The sequence below is a fragment of the Genypterus blacodes genome, unplaced genomic scaffold (genome assembly GCF_046128005.1).
Source record: "Genypterus blacodes isolate CSIRO-AG114 ecotype Tasmania unplaced genomic scaffold, CSIRO-AGI_Gbla_v1 ptg000056l_1, whole genome shotgun sequence".
Taxonomy (NCBI): Eukaryota; Metazoa; Chordata; class Actinopteri; order Ophidiiformes; family Ophidiidae; genus Genypterus; species Genypterus blacodes.
In genome coordinates this window covers 254,761-274,415 of record NW_027466868.1, presented here as the reverse complement: position 1 = coordinate 274,415, position 19,655 = coordinate 254,761, and the positions used below count along the sequence as shown (strand labels likewise).

General features: G+C 44.3%; 2 protein-coding genes across 2 annotated transcripts; one reads left to right on the top strand and one right to left on the bottom strand.

Moving 5' to 3' along the window:
* The first annotated feature begins 9,742 nt into the window (after positions 1–9,742).
* Positions 9,743–12,637, top strand: mmadhca (metabolism of cobalamin associated Da). Its single transcript, XM_076152521.1, has 8 exons — positions 9,743–9,804; positions 10,288–10,326; positions 10,646–10,787; positions 10,880–11,097; positions 11,204–11,309; positions 11,416–11,531; positions 11,628–11,714; positions 11,821–12,637. Exons 2-8 carry the CDS (start codon positions 10,315–10,317, stop codon positions 12,037–12,039), a joined length of 900 nt encoding a protein of 299 aa, XP_076008636.1. The 5' UTR covers positions 9,743–9,804; positions 10,288–10,314; the 3' UTR covers positions 12,040–12,637.
* A 291-nt stretch (positions 12,638–12,928) lies between these two features.
* Positions 12,929–14,563, bottom strand: lypd6 (LY6/PLAUR domain containing 6). The gene is made up of 4 exons (XM_076152522.1): positions 14,264–14,563; positions 13,591–13,689; positions 13,271–13,401; positions 12,929–13,174 (listed from the first exon to the last, which is right to left on the bottom strand). The coding sequence occupies exons 1-4, from the start codon at positions 14,382–14,384 to the stop codon at positions 13,013–13,015; spliced, it is 513 nt and encodes a 170-aa protein (XP_076008637.1). The 5' UTR covers positions 14,385–14,563; the 3' UTR covers positions 12,929–13,012.
* Between the last annotated feature and the right edge of the window lie 5,092 nt (positions 14,564–19,655).

Below are 19,655 nucleotides of genomic sequence, written 5' to 3'. Positions count from 1 at the left end.
TGTGTGTGTGTGTGTGTGTGTGTGTCCCCTCACACACACACACAATGATGCCACCCAGCAGTTGTTGAATTTCCCCCTTATTGCATTAGATTAATGTGGTTTCCTCTGCTGTGGAAAGACTGGCAGGAAGCAGCCAATCAGCTGCTGGAGCTGGAAGCAGCCAATCACAAGAGCCCAGACGTCTCTCTCTCTCTTGTCCCTCCTCCTCAGCCGGCCCACATGCGCTGCTGCGGTTGAGCCATGACGTCGTCCACCTCTGTTTGGGCTCAGTAGCAAACACTCCCTCATGTTTGTTAGTTAGAGAGGTAAGTTGTTGTCATTTAGTTTCATTTCTTTGTTTTTGTTACGTTTGTTACTTACCAGTGTGAATTGTCTTGTTTATGTTGGCCTTTGTCCACACTGTATTTAAATCTAGCTCTATTTGAGTTCACTAATTTTGGATATAAGCTTCATATTGAGTTATTTGTCTTTGTGGCTGCTTGGGACTTTGGGAAGATGGAGCTTAGTCATGTTGCGTCCAAGACAACACTACACATTTAAGCCCTGTTACCACTCCATCAGACATGAATTCATACCAAACTGTTACACATTAATCCTTTAACCCTAATCACACACACACACACAACCAACACACACACACACACACACACACACACACACACACACACACGCACGTTTCGGTTCGGTTTGTAAGCTTTTATGAGCACCTCATCAGTGGTTATCTGTGGTGTGTTGTGAGTGTGTATTGTCCCCTTAAGGCGGTGACCTCACCAGCCAGCTTATCTGACCTTGAGGCCTCTGCAGGGAAAAACTGTTATTGTGTTTATTTGCTTGGTGCTTATCTGGTCATCATTACAGACGAGCTGACGAAGGCTGCTTGAAGAGCTTAAACCGTCCGTCCTCCACAACAAAACACACCAAGTTGTCTTCCTGCTCCTTTATGAGGTTCCTCTTCGTTAAACCTTTCAAAATAAGAGTCCCCGCTCAATCAATTCGTAGTCTGTCCATTAGACCGTTGAGATTATGATCTTCCAGCTGGAAGAGGCTGGTAACAATGGCCGTCTTCAGCATCCATCATGGCTCCTCTCTCTAATCATCGATTTCCAACCTCTTCCTCAGGAGATCCTCTGCCGTTCGGGCTCCATTATGTGTTTTTGCTGCTGAAAAGGATGCAGGAGGAGAGCTGGTGGGTTATGTGCAGTGAACGAGTCATGTGTGGATTAATCAGGTACAGGCCTATTGATTGGCAGATAGTCAGCGGTGAGGTAGCCACCATTGATTGTGCAAACAGCCAATTTTTTACCTCTGTGTGCACCGGGTGAATCGATGTTCTTAATCCAGTGGGAGAGAGCAGAAGAAGCCGCAGCAGAATGGCCTCAAATTCACTCTTACCTTACTCCCTGCTCATCTATTTTTTTAATTTCTCCTATGATTTATTGTCTGTTAAGGTTCTCATGATTTATTATATCTGGGTTTAATTAGTCTGTTCCTTTTCTTCAATTTGTCACCTGGGGTCAATACGTCCTGCTGCTCTCCTGTAACAATTCAGAAACAAGCCGGTAAAGCAGATGCAGGTCACATAACGTAAACACAGAGAGATTCTTCTCTTTCCATCGCCCCTTATGTGGTCAAATTCATTCAGGCTGACTCCGAGTCGGAATGGATTATATTGACCTTTTGAAATCTCTGGTCAATCCATAGCACGGCTCCTCAGTAGATACAATTTATCGCCCTTCAAATTTCATGAAATCCTCCATGAGGCGAGCGCTGCATAATATTGCGTTAGCCTAATGCAGCTGTGCCCTCATCAAACACTCAGAAATGCACATAAATTTAAATACAGTAACCTCACAATCTAATAGCTGGATAGTTTATTTTACTTTTGTGGAATTTACTTTCCTCCACCATAAAAAGACGTGGATGTGAACCAACGCAGCTAAATGTCATGGCCTTATGAAGTATTCATTACTGTTTGTGTACTTTATCTTCTGATCTGATGAAAAAGTCTCAAATCGCAATGAAATAATGTTTTTGCAATGGGCAGCGACCAAAATTCACAGTGGAGATGTTTACAGGTCCAAACAGCAAAGCACACAATGAACATTTCATTAAAATAAAGAAAAACCAAATGCATTCGAGGCCTGCATCCTCCCCCCACCCACCATTGATTACAGCTCACTTCTGGTTCACTTAGTGCAATTTCCTCTACCTGCCATGACTAACAGCTGCAGGGAATTCAAAGGGAGCGCAGGTTACTGACGGTAACGTGACCTGATCAGAGAAACGGCGCTGAATTAGGTCGGGGCTGGCCGGATCATTGCCTCCGTCTGATTGAGCGAGGTCAGCGCTCTCACCTTCTCTGGCCGTTCGCCACACGTAAACATTCCTGCGCCGTGTGCAGGCATTAGCCAGGAGACAAACTCTGTAATAACTGAGCAATGTGTTCACGCCTCAGCGCCCGCCGCTGCTCTTGGCCTCCAGACTGGAAAACACAAAAACTAGTGAAGTGTGGCGGCATTCGAGCTTATAGAGTCTGTGGGTCATTATGAGAGCAACGGACGTGTGCACACTTTGATATGTCGCGTAGCTTTTCTGTAATGTTGTTGCAGGACAAAGGTTACCAGCAGAAGGTTCGGAAAAGCGGTGACATCATCATTACATGTAGAAACGACAAAAAATGCAGCAGATTCTTAAACATTCACTGAACTACGGTCAAATAAATTACTGGCTTGACTTTTTCTCTTTTTCATCCTGCTAACAACAAAAATAGCCAAAGAAATTCAACCAACATCTTCCTCCTTTCCCCTCTTGATGGAGACGTAAATGTTAAACCACTGAATCCCAGAAGGAAAATTAATTCTTTTACTTTCTGCATAATTCGTGTTCAACCGACCTTTACTCACCATGTTATTCCTAGCAAACCTCCAGCTCTGCTTATCGGCCCTCTGCTCTGTACAGGCTTTCATGCTAGCAGGGGATGAACTTTATGGTTTTCATTTGGCGAAACCTGGAAGTCCCCTGAATGTTCCAGTCTTTCCTGTTCATTTTTATGTACATTTATATTAAAATTTAATCAAAAACAGCTCCGCGCAGGCTTAAGTGGCTTTAACAGACATGCTGGAGCCACACGTGCAGATTTTGTCGTCTTTTTGAAACTGTTTACAGCTTTTTAAAACATCGTAAATCTAGCCGGTCAGGGTTAACGATGAAAAAGTAAGAGTTCCACAGGTTCCCTCTTTCCTTAGCGACGTCTCTTCAACACTTAGACACATACAGACTCCTGCCCCTGAAAAAGCACCGTAGAGGAGAATAATTGAAAATAGGCAGAAACTTGGGCTGCATTTGGTTCTTGCAGTCTTTGACCTTTGTAAGAGCTTTGCTGTGCTTGTCGGCTGGGTAGGTTTTTTAAAGGCGCTTTGCCCCTGCAGCACCTAATCACACTGGTGTCTGATCCAGCTGTGAAAAGTTAAATCAGCCCCCGAGGTGCCCCCCGACATGTGATGAAGTCATTGGACCATCTCCACATGCGTCCCAGATGCCTGCTGGGAAGTTTCGGCTTCTTCTTTGATGATGATGGTAATTTCCCCCTAAAGGCTAAGCGGTAGAATTAAGCAGAACCTCAGCGATACAGATTGAGAAAATCCCCCTCACACCTGCGTAGGATTCAACAAACGCAGACATTAATCAAAAATGACGTGTTGACACTTTTGACGGCGACATCCTTCCGTCCTCTCTCCACGTCGCTTCCTCCTATATATAAGCACGCCATTGTTTCCAAACCCCTTGTGGCCTGTGTGTATGCGGCTGTCTGGCAGGATAGCGATCATCAGAGCGTGTGACGAAGCCGAAGAGACAGCTGACATGAACACATCAATACACATCAGAGCTTCACACCATGAACTTGAGTGTCACGCTTCTGCTGCAACGTGATTTTCCAGAACGAAACGAGTTGAGTCGACGTTCGCATGAAGCTTTACGACCCGGCCCAGTCCAATCTCAGCGCTGTCATGTGTATAATGTCAATTTATGTACCAGAGATTAACCACTTAAGCCTGGAAAGGAAAATACAATTACACTCCCGTATTTCTTGTTCAGTGGAGCTCATTCTGGCAGTCAGCATCGCGTTTAATACATGCTTCTTTTTATTTTTCGTGAGACAAGCAGTAATAAATTACATTCACACTGAAGGTTGTTCGGTGCGCCTTGATTTAATATGCAACACTGAAACAATGACAACCAAATTTGTATTTCGTATTCGTATTTGAAAGTTGGAGGGTTTTTGTTGGTATTTGATGTTTACCTCCCAGGTCCACAGTCGTCCTGTAGTCTGCAGAATGGACCGGTGTAGAGATACAGAACCACAGATCGCAGAGAAGACTCGACTCTACATTAAGCCTTAGATTTAGTCGGATACATATTGATTCCCTATTGTATTAGAAAGTGTTTTCCTTGGAGATTTGACCCTGAAACATTTGTGTATTTTCTATCGATTCCTAAGAAACATGAAAAGACAGGTCAGGCATAAGTGCTTAAACATGGCAATAATCTTCTACTGTGAGGCGTCAGCACGTCCTCGTCCTTAATGCAGCAGTCATCAGGGAGGGTCATTCAGCCTGAGGGGATGGAGAGTCTGTAGCCCAGCCCGGAGCGATTGGGCTTTATTTCAATTTCACAGCGCATAATGTTCCCGTTCCTTTCCGCATGGAGATAATTGAATGGTTTGTTCCAAATCCATTCTCAAAGTTAATTGTTACCAGAAGGTCACTGCTTAATATTTAATGAACGGAGTTGATTGCACGCTCGGAGGTGTTAGCGTTTTGTGATACAAGGTCTTTGGCACAGGCTTGTACTTTTGGTGCTTCTGTGTATAAAATGATTGAACGATTAAGAATGAAAGTTTTGGATGAAGCAGTGAAGAATCCTCCCATAGATGGAAATTAGTCCTTTTAATGAACGAACTCCCTGCTCCCTGCAACAAACAGTGTTTCCTTGTGTGTTGCGTGCAGCTATAGAAACCTCTCATCCGTGCTTTGTACAATCACTCAATAAATCATTTTCTATCATTCTACGACTCCCCGCCGCCTTTCAAGGCTGCACTGTTATGCTGTCAGATGTTATTTTCTATACGTCTGAGAAGACAGGGTATATTCACACACTGTCTCTGTTCAACACACACACACACACACACACACACAAACACACACATAGTCACTGTAACGCAAACAGACACAGCAAGGCTTTCGAGGCTTTATATGCATTCACAAATGTCACAGTGTCACCCCATCTTTCCTGTGGAGTCTGAAACGCCGTACTGATAGGTGTGGACATACAGAACGTATAGAGACGCCATGTGCAGTTACATAAACGCCTCTTTCAAGCTTTGCAGGATGAGGAAATAATCTCCAGTGGATGAGGCTGCGTGTGTGTGTGTGTGTGTGTGTGTGTGTGTGTGTGTGTGTGTGATACGCAGAGTAGGGAGGCGATCGAGCTGCCAATGAAACTTCCATTTAAATAAAGTGGCTAATCAACTGAATGGCTTAGATGACATTTGTATTGATCACTGTTGCACGCTCTTCCTTCTCGCTGCTAACTAAGGTGAGGTAAATAGAGTTCAGGTCTTAACTTTGTCCGTCTTTGACCATCTGGTGTTGCATGTAAGAATTACCCCCTTAGTGTCTAACATAATGTCACCCAGTGCAGATATTGCTTGAATGCATAGATGTGGGAGCGTGGTCCCCTACATACACACGTTCCAGTCTCATTACATATTCTATTCTTTCTCCTGAAGGTCGAAGAGCCATTTGGTTGTGACAGCGGTCAGAATTAATCGTCCGTATCCTCTGACCTATTCAGCCTAGGCCACACCCCCTTGACTCTCTCTCAGCCCACCCACGGAGCAGTTTTTAACCTTGTATTATTTTATATTCTACTCCAGATTGTAGACTAGAATCAAGAAAAATGGCACACAAAATACACCGGTACAGAGAACCGGTTGAAATTAGTATTCTTTACATACATCCCATTTTTAAAGGGAATAAGATGACCGGAGGATAGGCATTGTAGATACTAGTAACACACACAGTACGTGCTGTGCTCAAACAAACACAAAATCCTCCCGAGAATTCCACGCTGAAGGTTTCATCAGCGATTCCCCAAAGGAAAGCGAGGCGCTGCTTCACAATAAAAGCTGTTTCATCATCTCTTACCTTGCCGTCTCTCTCAGGACAGCAAGGCACAGATATACAATCACGTTTTTATTTAGAGCTGCCACACTCATCTTCTACGGGTGATGGGGAGGAGAACCGGTGTTGGGAATATCACGGAACAACCTGATGTTTGCATCCTATAAGTTCACTGAGCCTTTACTTGTAAGCGTTTATGATATATAACTGTGCTGTGCAGAGGCATTCATTATCACTGCTCCACTCGCTCCAGCATTCTCGCACACAAACTGTGTAATAATTGCTTCCTCATAATTACTACTTGCTTGAATTTTAATGAAGCCCGGTGCTGCATGAATAAACTGTTTCCATGTATGATGTCGGTGTTACTGACAAAGTAAAAAACTGAACAAAGAGCGCTCAGGGATTTCAGGGTTGCAGCAAAATGTATCAGCATATTAAAACCAACCTGGAGCATCAACAGGCACACCCCTGGGCTCCATGTACCACCGTGCAGACACACACACACACACACACACACACACACACACACATGATTTTATGCACATAATGTAACCGTGCACACACACCTCATTAGTGACAGTAACCCCCAGGCTTGCAATTGGGGGAAAGGCTTAATTGCACATTTCTGCAGCGGTGACAGCGCTCACAGCATTTTGGAAAGCACTTGGACAGATAAGCGTCAGGTGCAAGGGAGATACGGAACAATTCGGGCATTTCGGACTGTTTCCTGTCACAGTTTCCATTCCCAGGCGAATATTCTCAAAGCTCCGGAATAATTCACGAGAAAAAAATGTAAAAATGTCAAAATAGGCTGCGTGGAAGATTGAGAGTGGACGTGTGTGGTGTACTGCCAATGTGTGCAAGGTAACTCACACACTTTCACTACAGGCCACAAGAGTGTTATAGGGGTAAGGCCATTAGAGGGATCTTCAGGGGGCCGTAAGTGAGACTTTATTACTCTTCGCGGCAAACACTGCAGTCACGACGCAAAGTACCATTCTTCAAGTACTTCTCCCTTTTGATACTATAGATTAACTCAACCTCACCTTTGTCCACCTGCCCATACACTTAAACCTGTTCAACCCACCTCCCATCTCTCCAGTCACCCTCGTGTCCTCTCATCCATCCTCTATTCCCAACTCGTACCCATCTCACCGACTGTCCTCTCACCCCTCCATTTCCCCCCCTCTTTCCATTTTACGCATTCTGCCTCCATCTCTGCTCTCTCCTCTAGGCGCTGTCTGGCTCAGACGACTCGTCGCCGTAGAGACAGAACCCCCCACCTTGACTCTCCATCATCCCGGGATGTATAAATGTATAAATATTGGACTTTTACTATTAATGGAGTATTACCACATTCTGATCTTAGTACCTCTTCCTAAGTACTTCCTCCTCTACTGCCTGACTGATTTATGTTTGCTTTAAACTTGTAAGGTTGTAAGTAACCAGCATTCGAGGTGTAAAGGTCGCTGCTAGCAGGTTTAAGTGTCCAATCGTACAAACTACAAAACAAGGACTGACGTGGTTTCTGGAATGTAGCCTGGAGGTATGAGGGGGAGCGCTTTATGGCCTTTTACACCAGGACATGAGTTAATTCAGCACGAGCTGTGGCGGGCAACGAGCCAAGGTAGCAGGGCTGAGGAGCGACCTGGGACATGCTGCAGGTAGAGGATGGGGAGCTGTACCTCTGCAATCCCAATCAGTTTGTCATCTGAGCCGAAAGACGGTTAAAACCTCTCAGTGTGTCATTTCTGAAGGGGTTGAGTGGAGGTGATAATGTGCTGATGTAGGCAGGTCGTGAGGAATGTGTGTGATGGAAACATTGGTCTTCAACAGTGGGGTGGAATTGCAATAGAAAAGTGCTGATTCCAGGCGAGATCCTGACAACGTAGCCTAACTCATGGCTCAGTCTGGAACGTCTCAAGGCTTCTCTCCACCCAGGAATTCCTCTCATTCTTTAGGCTCAAACCAAACAGCACATTCAGGTGGGTATTGGTCAGGGGTTGGTGGAGGGTTTTTCCTGACTGCAACCACAAATCAACAGCTATTTCCTTTTATTATTCACATTTAAACTCCGTTCATGCTCTGCCGGTTGAAGATGGCAACATCAACAGCTTTTGTATGTTAGACTTTTCCACCCAGACATCAGTACAATTGTGTCACATGGCCAAACGTATCAGTTAATGCAGCTTGATTTGGGAAATATCATGTTTGTCACGTTTCAACAAAATCAGCTGAATCCAGGGAACATCATGCATACTTTGCCTGCATTTATTAGGTGGTTATTGCCGATATAGGAGGACGAGGTGATTCAGTCGTAATTCAGTGGAGCTGCACGTGATCTCCCTATAATGCAAGGAATACTGAATTTCAACTAGTGTCAACCTGTCTTGATTCAGACGGGTTTTTTACTCCCAAACCTCTAAATAACAAGACTGTGGAGAGGGCCTGGGGTAAAGAACTCGTTTATGAGCTGCTTTCGAATGCTGATGCATGTGTAACAGTGTGTGTGTGTGTCAGAGAGAGAGAGAGAGGGTGCGCGTGTGTGTACATCCCACAGGGGGTTCCAGCTAAAGTGGAGGCAGTGTTGCTGTTACAAATTACGGCGTTGGAGGCACTCTGACAGCCGGGCTCGATGCGGTACCACATGCCTCATCACCACACGCGTGCACACACACACACACACACACACACACACACACATTGCACTTTATTCCAACAGTGAGCGAGGGTGTTTTGGTCCCAGGGTTACTCCCATTGCACATCCTGTCGGCTCAGAGAAAATGTCAATCAACTTGTCCAAGTCAGCTAAAGGCCCTGTGAAAAAGCAAGATGTGTTTACACCAAGGAAATGTACTGTACAAGCTCGGCCCTCATGACCTCTAACAATAAAGAACACTGTGTTTGCTGTGACAGTTCCTCTGTCGTAGCAGTTTAGACATTATTGATCAAGGAGGATTTTTTCAGCAGCCAAAGACTTCAGAATCCACTCCCTTTTTCAGGCTCATTAGTTTTTAATTCTAGTGTCTTGCTGCACTTTAAGTCCATTTTATCCATTGCTCTTCTGTCTGAGCCTTGCATGATGAGATAGATAATTTAGAATCACAAGAACCGATAAATGACAAAGAAAACAGCATCACAACAAACGTAAACAGCGTTTTTTTGGACAGAAAACGTGGTATTTAAATATCAGATGATCAACGATTTACAGATGAGGAAAATTATCACGAACAGCGGTTAATTGTGCTCGATTATTGGCACAAGTGGTAAATCACTTGGCACTTGGCAACTCTCCGGTCTGTTAAGTTGTGCTTTGCTGCCACCATGTGGTGAAAATCGGGAATACAATATCCTGACACGGTGCTGAGCCGATGTGGCAACGGTGAATTATCATGTTTTTAGAGGATAAAGAAATTTGAAGTAGTTACAGAAACATATTTTGCTTCTAATTTATATGTATTATTACTTAAGCAGACACCGAAACCCAATAAAGACCGTATAATACTGAATCAAACAGAAAAACTGAGATTTGCCGGCTAGGCAAAACTGCGCATGAGCATTTATGTCCCTCGTCGGTTCCCGTTGATGTTTTGCGAAGGGCATATTCGCTAGCTGACAGGTAGGAACAATGTGTCCTTTTCGTTTTATAAATCTAATAGACTGACATACGTTTCGACTTTTGTGATGTATATATAAGCCTCCCTGTTTGGCGTACAGTCACGTTGTCTAAGTTGGCATTGAATCAAGCTGCATTTCTGTACTTTGCAAAAAGGGAAAGTTTCAAAACAAATAAGCTATCAGCTGGCCCGACCCGCTAGCCGTTAGCTAGCCGGTTGGAAGTCACGTTTTCTAGCGTTTATACTTTATAAATCTCAAATCATTGCTTGTCATGAACCTACATGATTATAAACTAAGATGTAAAATGTGTGGTAGCTTAATTATTGGCTTATTTCCGTCATTCGAGTGTGAAACGTGCGGCGATTACGTCATGTCGCGCAGTCGAGTTTACGTGCGGGTTTTGATATCGCACTTTACACAACGAGCCCTTGTTTCAATCTGATTTGTCGTGTTTACACTAATAATGTTCCTGTTTGGCCTTAAGGTGAAACGCAGGAGACGGAACGCCACAATGTCCAGCAGCGTGAGTGATATAAGGATGTTGTCTAACGGCACAAATGTTACATAATCTTTGCTTGGCTGTTATGTGTAAACAGATTGAAGTGGTTTATCAATAGATTACTTATATTTAGATGACAAATAGGAATTCTGTTGAACTTTTCGTAACTTTTAACACAGCTTGGCTTTCATCTGCAAGTCAAAAATATTATAAGAGCAACGTGAGTTTATAAGTAGTCCTGTTTGTCAAACATTAACAGTGATTGTTGCTGGGATACTGTGGTGTACTAACAGTGACCTCGTCGTCCTGCGTCTGGGTGCTGACAGCTGTTGTTTCTCTGTAGGTGCTGTGCCGTCGAGGACGAATAGTTTTATCTCGGACCGCCGGCCTTCAAGCGCTCTCAGCTCCCAGGGCCGGCAGAGTCCGAACCTTCTCTGCGGCGAGCTCAGACGAGCCGTACATCAGCGTGTCGCCCACAGACTCAGGTCAGAGCGGGAATGAAGTATTTGATGATGAATGAAATAATAAAAAAGTGTGTCAAATATCCATACATGTGTCTTTAACGTCGGCCCTCCAGGTCCCAGAACCGTGTGGCCCGATGAAAACATGGGACCCTTTGGACCGCAGGACCAACGCTTCCAGTTGCCGGGTAACGTTGGTTTTGACTGCCACCTGGAGGGAGTGGAGGAGCGGAAGAAAGGCCCGGTGAACAGGACGCTGCCCGACGTACTGACGGCGCCGAGCTGCACAGAGAGGCACCAGTTCATCCTGGCCCAGTTTGTCAGCGAGTTCCACGTACGAGTCTGGAGTTTCACCTTAACAGAAGCTGTGAAGTCTAAAGTTAGTTACTCTCAGGGATCAAACGTGTTCTCTTCTGAAGGTTTGTTTCTGTTCTCTTTAGGGCAAACTGGGTCCGATATCCACCAGAGTCCGCAAAGCAGAGCAGTATTTTACCCAGACAGAAACAGACTGCATGATAAACTCGTGTCCTGAGCTGCTAAGGAAAGGTAAGGAAAGGATATGGAGTCTTAAGTCAGCTTATCAGAGCTTCTTACGAGTTCATCCACATTCCATAAGCTCAAGTTCAAGAATCTTTGTGTCTGTGCGGATCAGATCTGGAGCTGTTCTTTCCAACGGCGCCCCCCACCGCAATCACCGTGGTGACGGTCACGCAGAGGAGCGGCTGGCTGGAGGAGGCCGAGAAGGACGGAGATCAGCAGCAAAACAGAGTGAGTGCTGACACCTTTTAAGTGAAATTCATTCAGCTGAATTCTTTCAAAACCCGGAAGACATTTTGCTTTACTGCGTTTCCTCTTTAACTGCAGTTTGTGAGCGGCGCCAAGGAAATGTGCTTCGCTCTGTGGACCGCAGGTTACTGGGCGGATTTCATCGACCCGGCGACAGGATCAGCTGTGAGTAACTTCTGTTTGTTACCCGCGTTTGCTCACACGAGTGGCAGCGGTGGGCAGGGCGGCGCCTTGCTGTATTGGTGACCTCGCTGTTCTCCCCCCCTCGCAGTTCTTTGGATCTCCATCAAGCCAAACCACACTGAGCCCGGATGAGGAGTTGAGGCATTTGGGCTTTCACATCGAGGCATCGGGCTCCTGCACCGTCATCCGCCACGTCCTGAGAGGTACGCCGTTGTTTGTGGGGACTGTATTCACCAACGCGCCTACACACAGTTCAACGGTGGCGAGATTACAAGGATTCTCAAACGCACTGGACGAGGAGGAATAGGATTTTTTTTAAATTTGATCACACAAGAGCTGTATTTATGTTTTGGAAGAAGCGTGGAAGTGTATAGTAGTGTTGATTCTTAGTTTTAATGTTAACCAAGGCTCTCCGGTGCTACAAAAGCAGCTCGTCCTGTTTCTATCCAGATGGGAACACGCCGTGACACACTGTGTAGGTCAGGGTCTAATGTGAAACCATCTGGATTCAAACTCCTTATTGGTATTTCAGTTCATCATGTCTGCTTGTCACTGTTCACACTTACACTCGCAGTACTGTCATCCCCCCCCCCCCCCTCCCCCTGACACAAACACCAAAACTGTTGAAGTTGAACTGCTGAACAAATAAAAGGAGGTCTTGTCAAGGCTGTGATTAAACTATGAGACCTGTAGGTTTTGCTTTGGCCCTTTTTAGAGCCGTGATAGGTGCTTAATAATGTGTTTGTTACATTACTACGCTATCACTTTCATAGATTTCAGTGTGGAAACGAAACTCGACTTGTAGATGCTTGAAATTTGCCCGGCATTCCATCAGATGAACACCAAACGCTTTTTTATTTTTGTCTTTTATTAAAAATTTGCCCGGAGTAGTGATTCACTGCGATGGCCCGACTGAGCTCAATGTTTTGTTTATCCACAACTAGACTAATATAGTGGAATTCAAGAAACGGAAACAAGTAGATCAGGTCCTAAAGAGTAAAAACACACATTTCTTATTATAAATACCAACAGAAATGCCTTCAAATGTCCTTTCACATCATTTTCATCCTCATATGCCACAAAAAAATAAATAATTTGTACAAGAAAAAGCATTTCACAAGAACAGTAAACAAAGAAACACAAAAAATACGCATCAAAACAATCTAGGAGGGAAATCTGAAAGAGATACACAAACATCCTCTTTGTATTCGGCAGCAATATGCTTTAGTAAATGCTTTCATACGCCTGCAAAGTGTCTTTAATGGCACGTCGCCTCTCCCTCATATCCATCCGGCTACCATGACGAAGACGTAGGTCAGCAGCGAGGGATGAAGCTTCTGCTCGGAGCCGACCAGAGGAGAGACGGTGGAGAAAGTGGCTCCGCTCTCGTTCCTGGGCACCAGCAGGTTGCAGATGTTTCCTTCACAGCAGGAGGCGCAGATCTGACGGAAGAGGGAGTTTCAGTGTGGATGTAGAACTGAAATCCGGATTAACCGGTCGAGACTTTCTGATATCTGTTCACTAGAGGCCACGCTCACCTGGTAACCTGTATAGTTGTCGTCGGTACAACCGGTAAACAGACAGACCTTCAGGGTCACGCAACGCTTGGTTACGGACACACTGTTGCCACGGCTATCCATCATGTGGCGCGTGTAGCAGTAGCTTGTATCTGGAACACAACATAACAAACATGTCAACATCTCAAATAAGACTTTATCCATATAAACACAGTCTGAAGGCTTCTGAATGTAGGCTGGATTCCTGGAAGCCCTTTCTATCACCGGGTTAAATTGGCGATCTAAAACCCGGTACCAGGGGTGGATAAGCACACAAAAAGCGCGTTTCTCACTCTAAATACCTTTTGGGCAGTAAACGTCCGGTGCCCAGCGATTGCACTCGTAGTTGTCTGCAGCATCCTGGCATGTGAAGCACTTGAACCCACCAGGGTGAGGAGTGGCTGCGGAGGATGTAAACAGAAGCTAGTTAACAGTTAACAGTATGTTGCATGGTTGAAAGTAAACACAATAAATCCAAATTCAAACATGTAACACCTGCTGATGAGTGATTTAGTGCTACAAGTGTGTAAACCTGGTGGGACTTGAGTTCCTACACAGTGCATGTGTGTATCCTTGAATAAGCAGCCAGTCTGATCAAACCAGTGCTTTGGCTTCCTCATTGGCTAGAATCATATCTGTCCAGGGAATCAGGCCATGTTTCAGCGAGGACCCCTATAGGTCTCAGGGTCAGACAGGACAAAGCCTGCGAGTCATGCCGGACACAGATACCTTCTTGTTCCCCACTCCCCTAAATATGAAGTCACATGAGCCTGTGGGACCTGTGCACAAATAACAAATATCTCTCCTTTGCATCTCCAGGTTTAGGTCTCCAGTTGTGAATAATAACAATTAAGCATCAAAAGAGAGAAACTTTTATGATGTGAAAATCACACCACATCCTGTATATATATATATATATATATATATATATATATATATATATATTATAAATGCATCTTGATACTTTGTGCCTACTTGATGGATGCAGGCGGATGATGTCCTTCATGGTGAAGTCCCGGGACTGGACGCTTGTCAGCCAATCTGCGATGTTGGTCAGAAGCAAGACCCAGGCCAGCACCGGCCAGGGCTCCATCATGGGGCCCCGGGTCTCTTCATGCACCTCTCTGATTGGTCAGTCTGACACTGTGGGAGAGAAACAGGGGACATCTGCTGCTGAAAGGCCACAGATTTCACCCCAGTGGTAAGAGTTTGGCTTCAAGGAAGGGAACACGGAGGGGGAACAGGCTGAGGGACACGGGGATCAATCTGTGATCAGCTGTGGTTGCCGATCACGCTGTGAGCTCCCTTAATTATTCAGAGGGCGTAAGGATCCCTACCAGTCTTTGGTTTCGTTCTCAAACCTTCACTTTCCACCAAAATCACCCTCACTGAAATGTTTCTGTGACTTTGCCAAACCACAGATTCTCTTTACGCTTTGATGATATCCTGGTGGGTTAGCTTAGTGATGATAAATGGAGCTTTAGCAGCTGTTAACGTTTGCACTGTGGTTTTACGCATTACATAATCACTTGTTTTCATTCCCAACCCCAAATGTAGAAGATCTGACAAGCCAGCGATCAGCACATTCAGGCAAACCTCTGGCATGAAACGCTGCCAAATGGCCTCAAGGTTTGAACCTCATTCAGAACATCTGACAGATTTCTACATCAAACACGCCCTGTTGATATCCTGACACGGATCATTTTCAGCCTCAGCAGAACAAATTATCTGTCTAGAAACATCCAGAGATCAAATACAAACGCTTACTCTTCCATTATCGAGAGACGATACCCAAGTGTCACTGATATAAACCATTTAAAGCATTCTTTGTGTGCTAATGCTTGATTTCTTCTTTGATTAAATCGGACCATCCCAGTATGTGACGGCTCTGGAGTAATATCGACTAATAAACACTCTTCTTAGATTCACTGACACGTCAGTCAAGTCATTATGGCCAGATGACCTGGTTTTGCCCCTGAGATCAGTGGTTTCCTGTGAGTTCAGCTCTGAGCTCAGATGCCTCTGACTGGGTTTAATGTGCCTTTCCCCTCAGGCACTGTGCCTGCTGTATGGTTGTAAATGCTTGTTTTCTTTGCATTACATACGCTCCAGTAAAAAGGCTTCCATACTGGATAGAGGAGCGTCGGCTCTCTCTTTAGATTTCCTTTCAGGATCTTTACTGGAAAGCTTTTCCTCCACTGTAAGCCCATCTAGTTCTTTAAGCTAAGACGTCCTTTTTTACACAACTACTTAAGGTATTTTATATCCATTTTAACTTTGCTCTCAGCCAACCACTCTGTCATCAGCACTCAATTACACGCATGCATTCCTGCTAAAGTGAGGCTGCAGGTTTTGTAAAGATGAAGAGGCAAACATACCAGCGCAGGTCTGTGTGTTTAGATGCGTTGGTGACTGATAGATGGTTCCTCTGGCAGGAAATAGGTGGTAATTATTGGGTTTGAGAGAATGTGCTTCCTGTGAATATAGTGAGGAGAGCAGATAATGTTAACATGTTAACGCAAACACGAATGTGCTGTACGCAGAATATGCCCATACACAGACACAGATGGAGTTGTTGTAATCTCAAATCCAGACTCAGAATGTGTGAATGGATGCTTTATTTACAATAATCTCTCTGCTACCATGGATAAACTACATCACTGCAAGCAGAACATATACAAGAAAAGGAAGCATTTCTCTGTATTCACAACTTTTCTGCTCCACTTGTCTGAAAGAGAAGAACTATACAGTGTAACAAGTCCAAAAGCCAGCTCTAAGTCCAAATTTCGGAGTCTAATTTGCATAACATTTACACAATGACGAAGGACCCGGACCAAGCTTTTTGGTCCATGAGCCTGCATGTATCAAGCTTCTCAGAGCAGACGTGCCAGCATCACAGCGAGCTGCTCCTGTCCCCGCATGGTTCATAATGACATGCTGCACGCTAAAAAGAAAAGAAGAAGAAAAGCTCATCCACTCTGAGCTGTTTGAGGGATGCCCGGCATCGCCTTGAAGTAAATATTGGTGTAAGAGGGAGTGTGGGGATTACACACGGTACAATGGCTCCCTGTTACAAGTGGAGAGGGATGGAGAGGGTTTATATCACTCAGGGTTCAATCAGCACAGACCAACTGCTTCGGATCCTGGTTAAAAGGCCACGCAGGCCTAATGGAATCTGAGGGGGAGTGGGCTTTAAATCTTGCATCTCCCCTGACAACAGCCCTGATTAGTGTGTCGAGCTGTGTACTCTCTTGGTCCAAATGATATATTACCTCAGATGCATGACTTTACGTTGCATTGTTCCCCAAAACTCATGTTGCTCTCACTGTCTTTTTAAACAGGGTGGTGTCTGTTCTGTTTTGCTTTTGAATTACGCTTAAGTATGTCAGCGACCCGGACATACCAGAGGCACTTTGGTTTATCTGATGCTATGAATCAGTCATTTGAGGTAAAGCTGTGGAATTAATTGAGTTTCACCCAAATGTGAGCACACTGCTACAATAAATAACATTAGAAAAGTATTTATTTTGGACTATTAAACAGTACCGGAGTAATTTGTTAGGGTTTTACTCAGACAGCTGCTTCCACCTCCACTCAGCAGGCAGTGCCGTGCCGTGCCGCCTTCAAGTGCTGTCACAGATCTCATATTTATGGCTGGAACTCACAGGAATGACCTCACAAAACCGTAAATATGACAACAAACTTCACTTTTACCCAAGTTAAGTTTTAGGCGATACGACATTGTTTGTTATTATTGCTTAAATTTTTAGCTGACACACATAATATACAACGACTATCAGGGAGTGCATTCATAAGACATCAGTGTAAGATAACACGTGGAACCTATGAGGGGAAGATGGTTTCTCCTGGTGGAAGCTTTTGTCTTTCACAGGTTTTCAACAGCCTGAGGCTTCTGCGGCTGTTCAAACCCGATCATTCAGCCATCAAAGTTACTGTATTGAAAGATGTGGATGGCAAAATAAAACGGGCCTCTGTAGCTTTAAGGGAGAATCTGCCTTCTTGACTTCCATCCTTTGTAAAGGCAAAAATGCGATAATAAACATTAAGACTCTAGATCTAGACATGAATTTAACAACAAATGAATGTCATCCATAGTCCGTCGCTGCTGTATGTGAACTCCAACAAGAGAGTCACGTTTGAATTAGTTTGTTCACTAAACAAAGGATTAAAGTTCTAAATTGGTCATAAATCAAAAATACTCCCATGTTTGGGCCACCAGGGTCGCCTTTGAAGTTCAGCAGCCCGGCTTTATCGACCAGACACACATGGCAGGGGCTTAACTTCTACAACTGCTTTTGTTATTAGATTATACCTTGGACTGAGAGATACATGGCTGCACACAAGGAATTACTGCATTCTACGCTCTTTTTCCGCTTCATTTTTGACTGAATTATGATCTGCCTGGCAACATTTAAGCAACTGGGGTTTAAGATGGTAATTGGCCAAGTTCACTCACCCCTAACCCAGCAAGGGACGTTCTGACTGTCCTAACAGAGGAGTTTCCTAACTGGGTGTCTGCCTGACATGTAACAGCATTCTCAATGTCAAACAAGACATCTAGCGGCTTGTCAAAGGGCTGCATTCTCATTTTAAAAAATCCCTGCACCTTCTTCTTCATGAATAATACAGCCACACAGATCTCATCAATCATGTAACTCGGGTAAGATGTTCACTATTACACATTCCATTCACCCTGCTGCATACACGCTTAGTAAAACGAGCAGAGGAAACTTAGATAAAACTACAGAAATAGCTGCAAATATCAACAGTATGCATTTTGGCCCTTTACAGGACATAGATCCAGTATTTAAGATTAAAGCAAACCCCTTCAAAAGATCAATTACTCTGCACTAAAGCATCTGTTATCCAAATAAGTAAACTCGTAAATAGTTTGGAAAGTTTCTATTCAGCCCATATTGCTATTTCATTTATTCCTCACGCGGTTTCAAATGTTCATTAAGTACATTAGTTTGCACGTTCGGTTATTCATCCCCATATTGACAAAATATCAATATCGATATCCGGCACGACATCCTTGAGCTTTAATCCGATCTGTTTTCCAATTGATTGCATGCACGACCTTTAAATAAACGCATTCGGACTTCACAATTAAACTCACCGACTGGATTTCCTCGGTTAACCCGCAGAAGACTCGCAGGCTGCTGGATCCGCTGCTGCGAGGAGATGAAGAGCAGAGCGAGTTCAGCCGGACTGAAAGGGGGGGAGTTGGGGGGTGCTAGTAGCGGAGGGAGGGAGGAGGGGGGGCGTCATCACTTTCCCCACGAAGGACGAATGAAGCGCTTCTGACGTTTATTACCACATGCAATGTTAGATTGACTGTTAGTTTGTACAGTTTTTATACTGTTTATCATTGAAATGAGTCTAATATCATAGTATTAAGTCATTCACCAGGCTGGGCATCCTCGTTTTGCAGCGAGCTGTCTGAAGAGTCATTGATTGATTGATTGATTGATTGATTGATTGATAATTAAATTGTCCATCAGCTCCATTATGAAGACAGAAGTTCAATGGAATCAGGTATCTATGTGCATTGTGTGCATGCAGTCTATATCTCGAATTGGGTTAAAAAACATATTTAATTAATATATAAGGACTTTGTTGAAGGGACGATAACACTGGAACACTTTATTTACACATTATTACTGGTCATTGTTGTGTTGGCTACAGTGCGTCTGCAGATGAGTAAATTAGAAAATAAGTTACAAGACAACTGTATGCGCTCAATGTAAACTGCTGTGAACTGTTGCTGTGTTCACATTCCTGAGCTGAAACACTTGATATGCTGCTTACATTGACAGACTTATACATCTGCTTTCCCAGGGGTCATCAATTACATGCCGTGGCCCTCTGACCTGTCTGGATATGGGATCCCTGACAGGAGCAGCAAGCCACAAGCTGGCAGCATGACAGAGCCTTGTCTAACCATGGAATTTGGCTAGCATGTGCACATGGATGAGCAATAATAGCTGAACAGATGGCCAGTCCATCATAGAGAGGGCTTTCACTTGCACCTTGGAACCTTGCGCATTGCTGAAATGACTGTAAATTACATGGACATTAGTCAAAACATATGTAGTTTATAGACAGGATACATGCAGGCTCATGGTGGCTCTTTTTTAATGCCTCTAATCTCCCTTCTTAGGTCATATGTGAGTTTAGCACCACATGTACAAGTACAATGAGTAAGTTACATTTTCGCTGCACCATATCACTCAAGTTGTGTTTGCTACCCCGTATGTATTACTCTGGGATGAATGGATGAGGTTTTCAAATTCTGGGCATAGTGGTTGCGCACACTGACCATGGTTTCTATAACTTCCTAAAT

What these genes read in the sequence shown, in the direction of transcription:
- mmadhca (XM_076152521.1), top strand. An exon ending in AGTTTGTCAGCGAGTTCCAC is followed by an intron (nt 11,098 to 11,203) that starts GTACGAGTCTGG and finishes TGTTCTCTTTAG; the next exon opens with GGCAAACTGGGTCCGATATC. An exon ending in GAGATCAGCAGCAAAACAGA is followed by an intron (nt 11,532 to 11,627) that starts GTGAGTGCTGAC and finishes CTTTAACTGCAG; the next exon opens with TTTGTGAGCGGCGCCAAGGA.
- lypd6 (XM_076152522.1), bottom strand. Translation starts at nt 14,384, where the DNA reads ATGATGGAGCCCTGGCCGGTGCTGGCCTGGGTCTTGCTTCTGACCAAC. An exon ending in GGACGTTTACTGCCCAAAAG is followed by an intron (nt 13,402 to 13,590) that starts GTATTTAGAGTG and finishes GTTGTGTTCCAG; the next exon opens with ATACAAGCTACTGCTACACG. An exon ending in ACAACTATACAGGTTACCAG is followed by an intron (nt 13,175 to 13,270) that starts GTGAGCGTGGCC and finishes CTCTTCCGTCAG; the next exon opens with ATCTGCGCCTCCTGCTGTGA.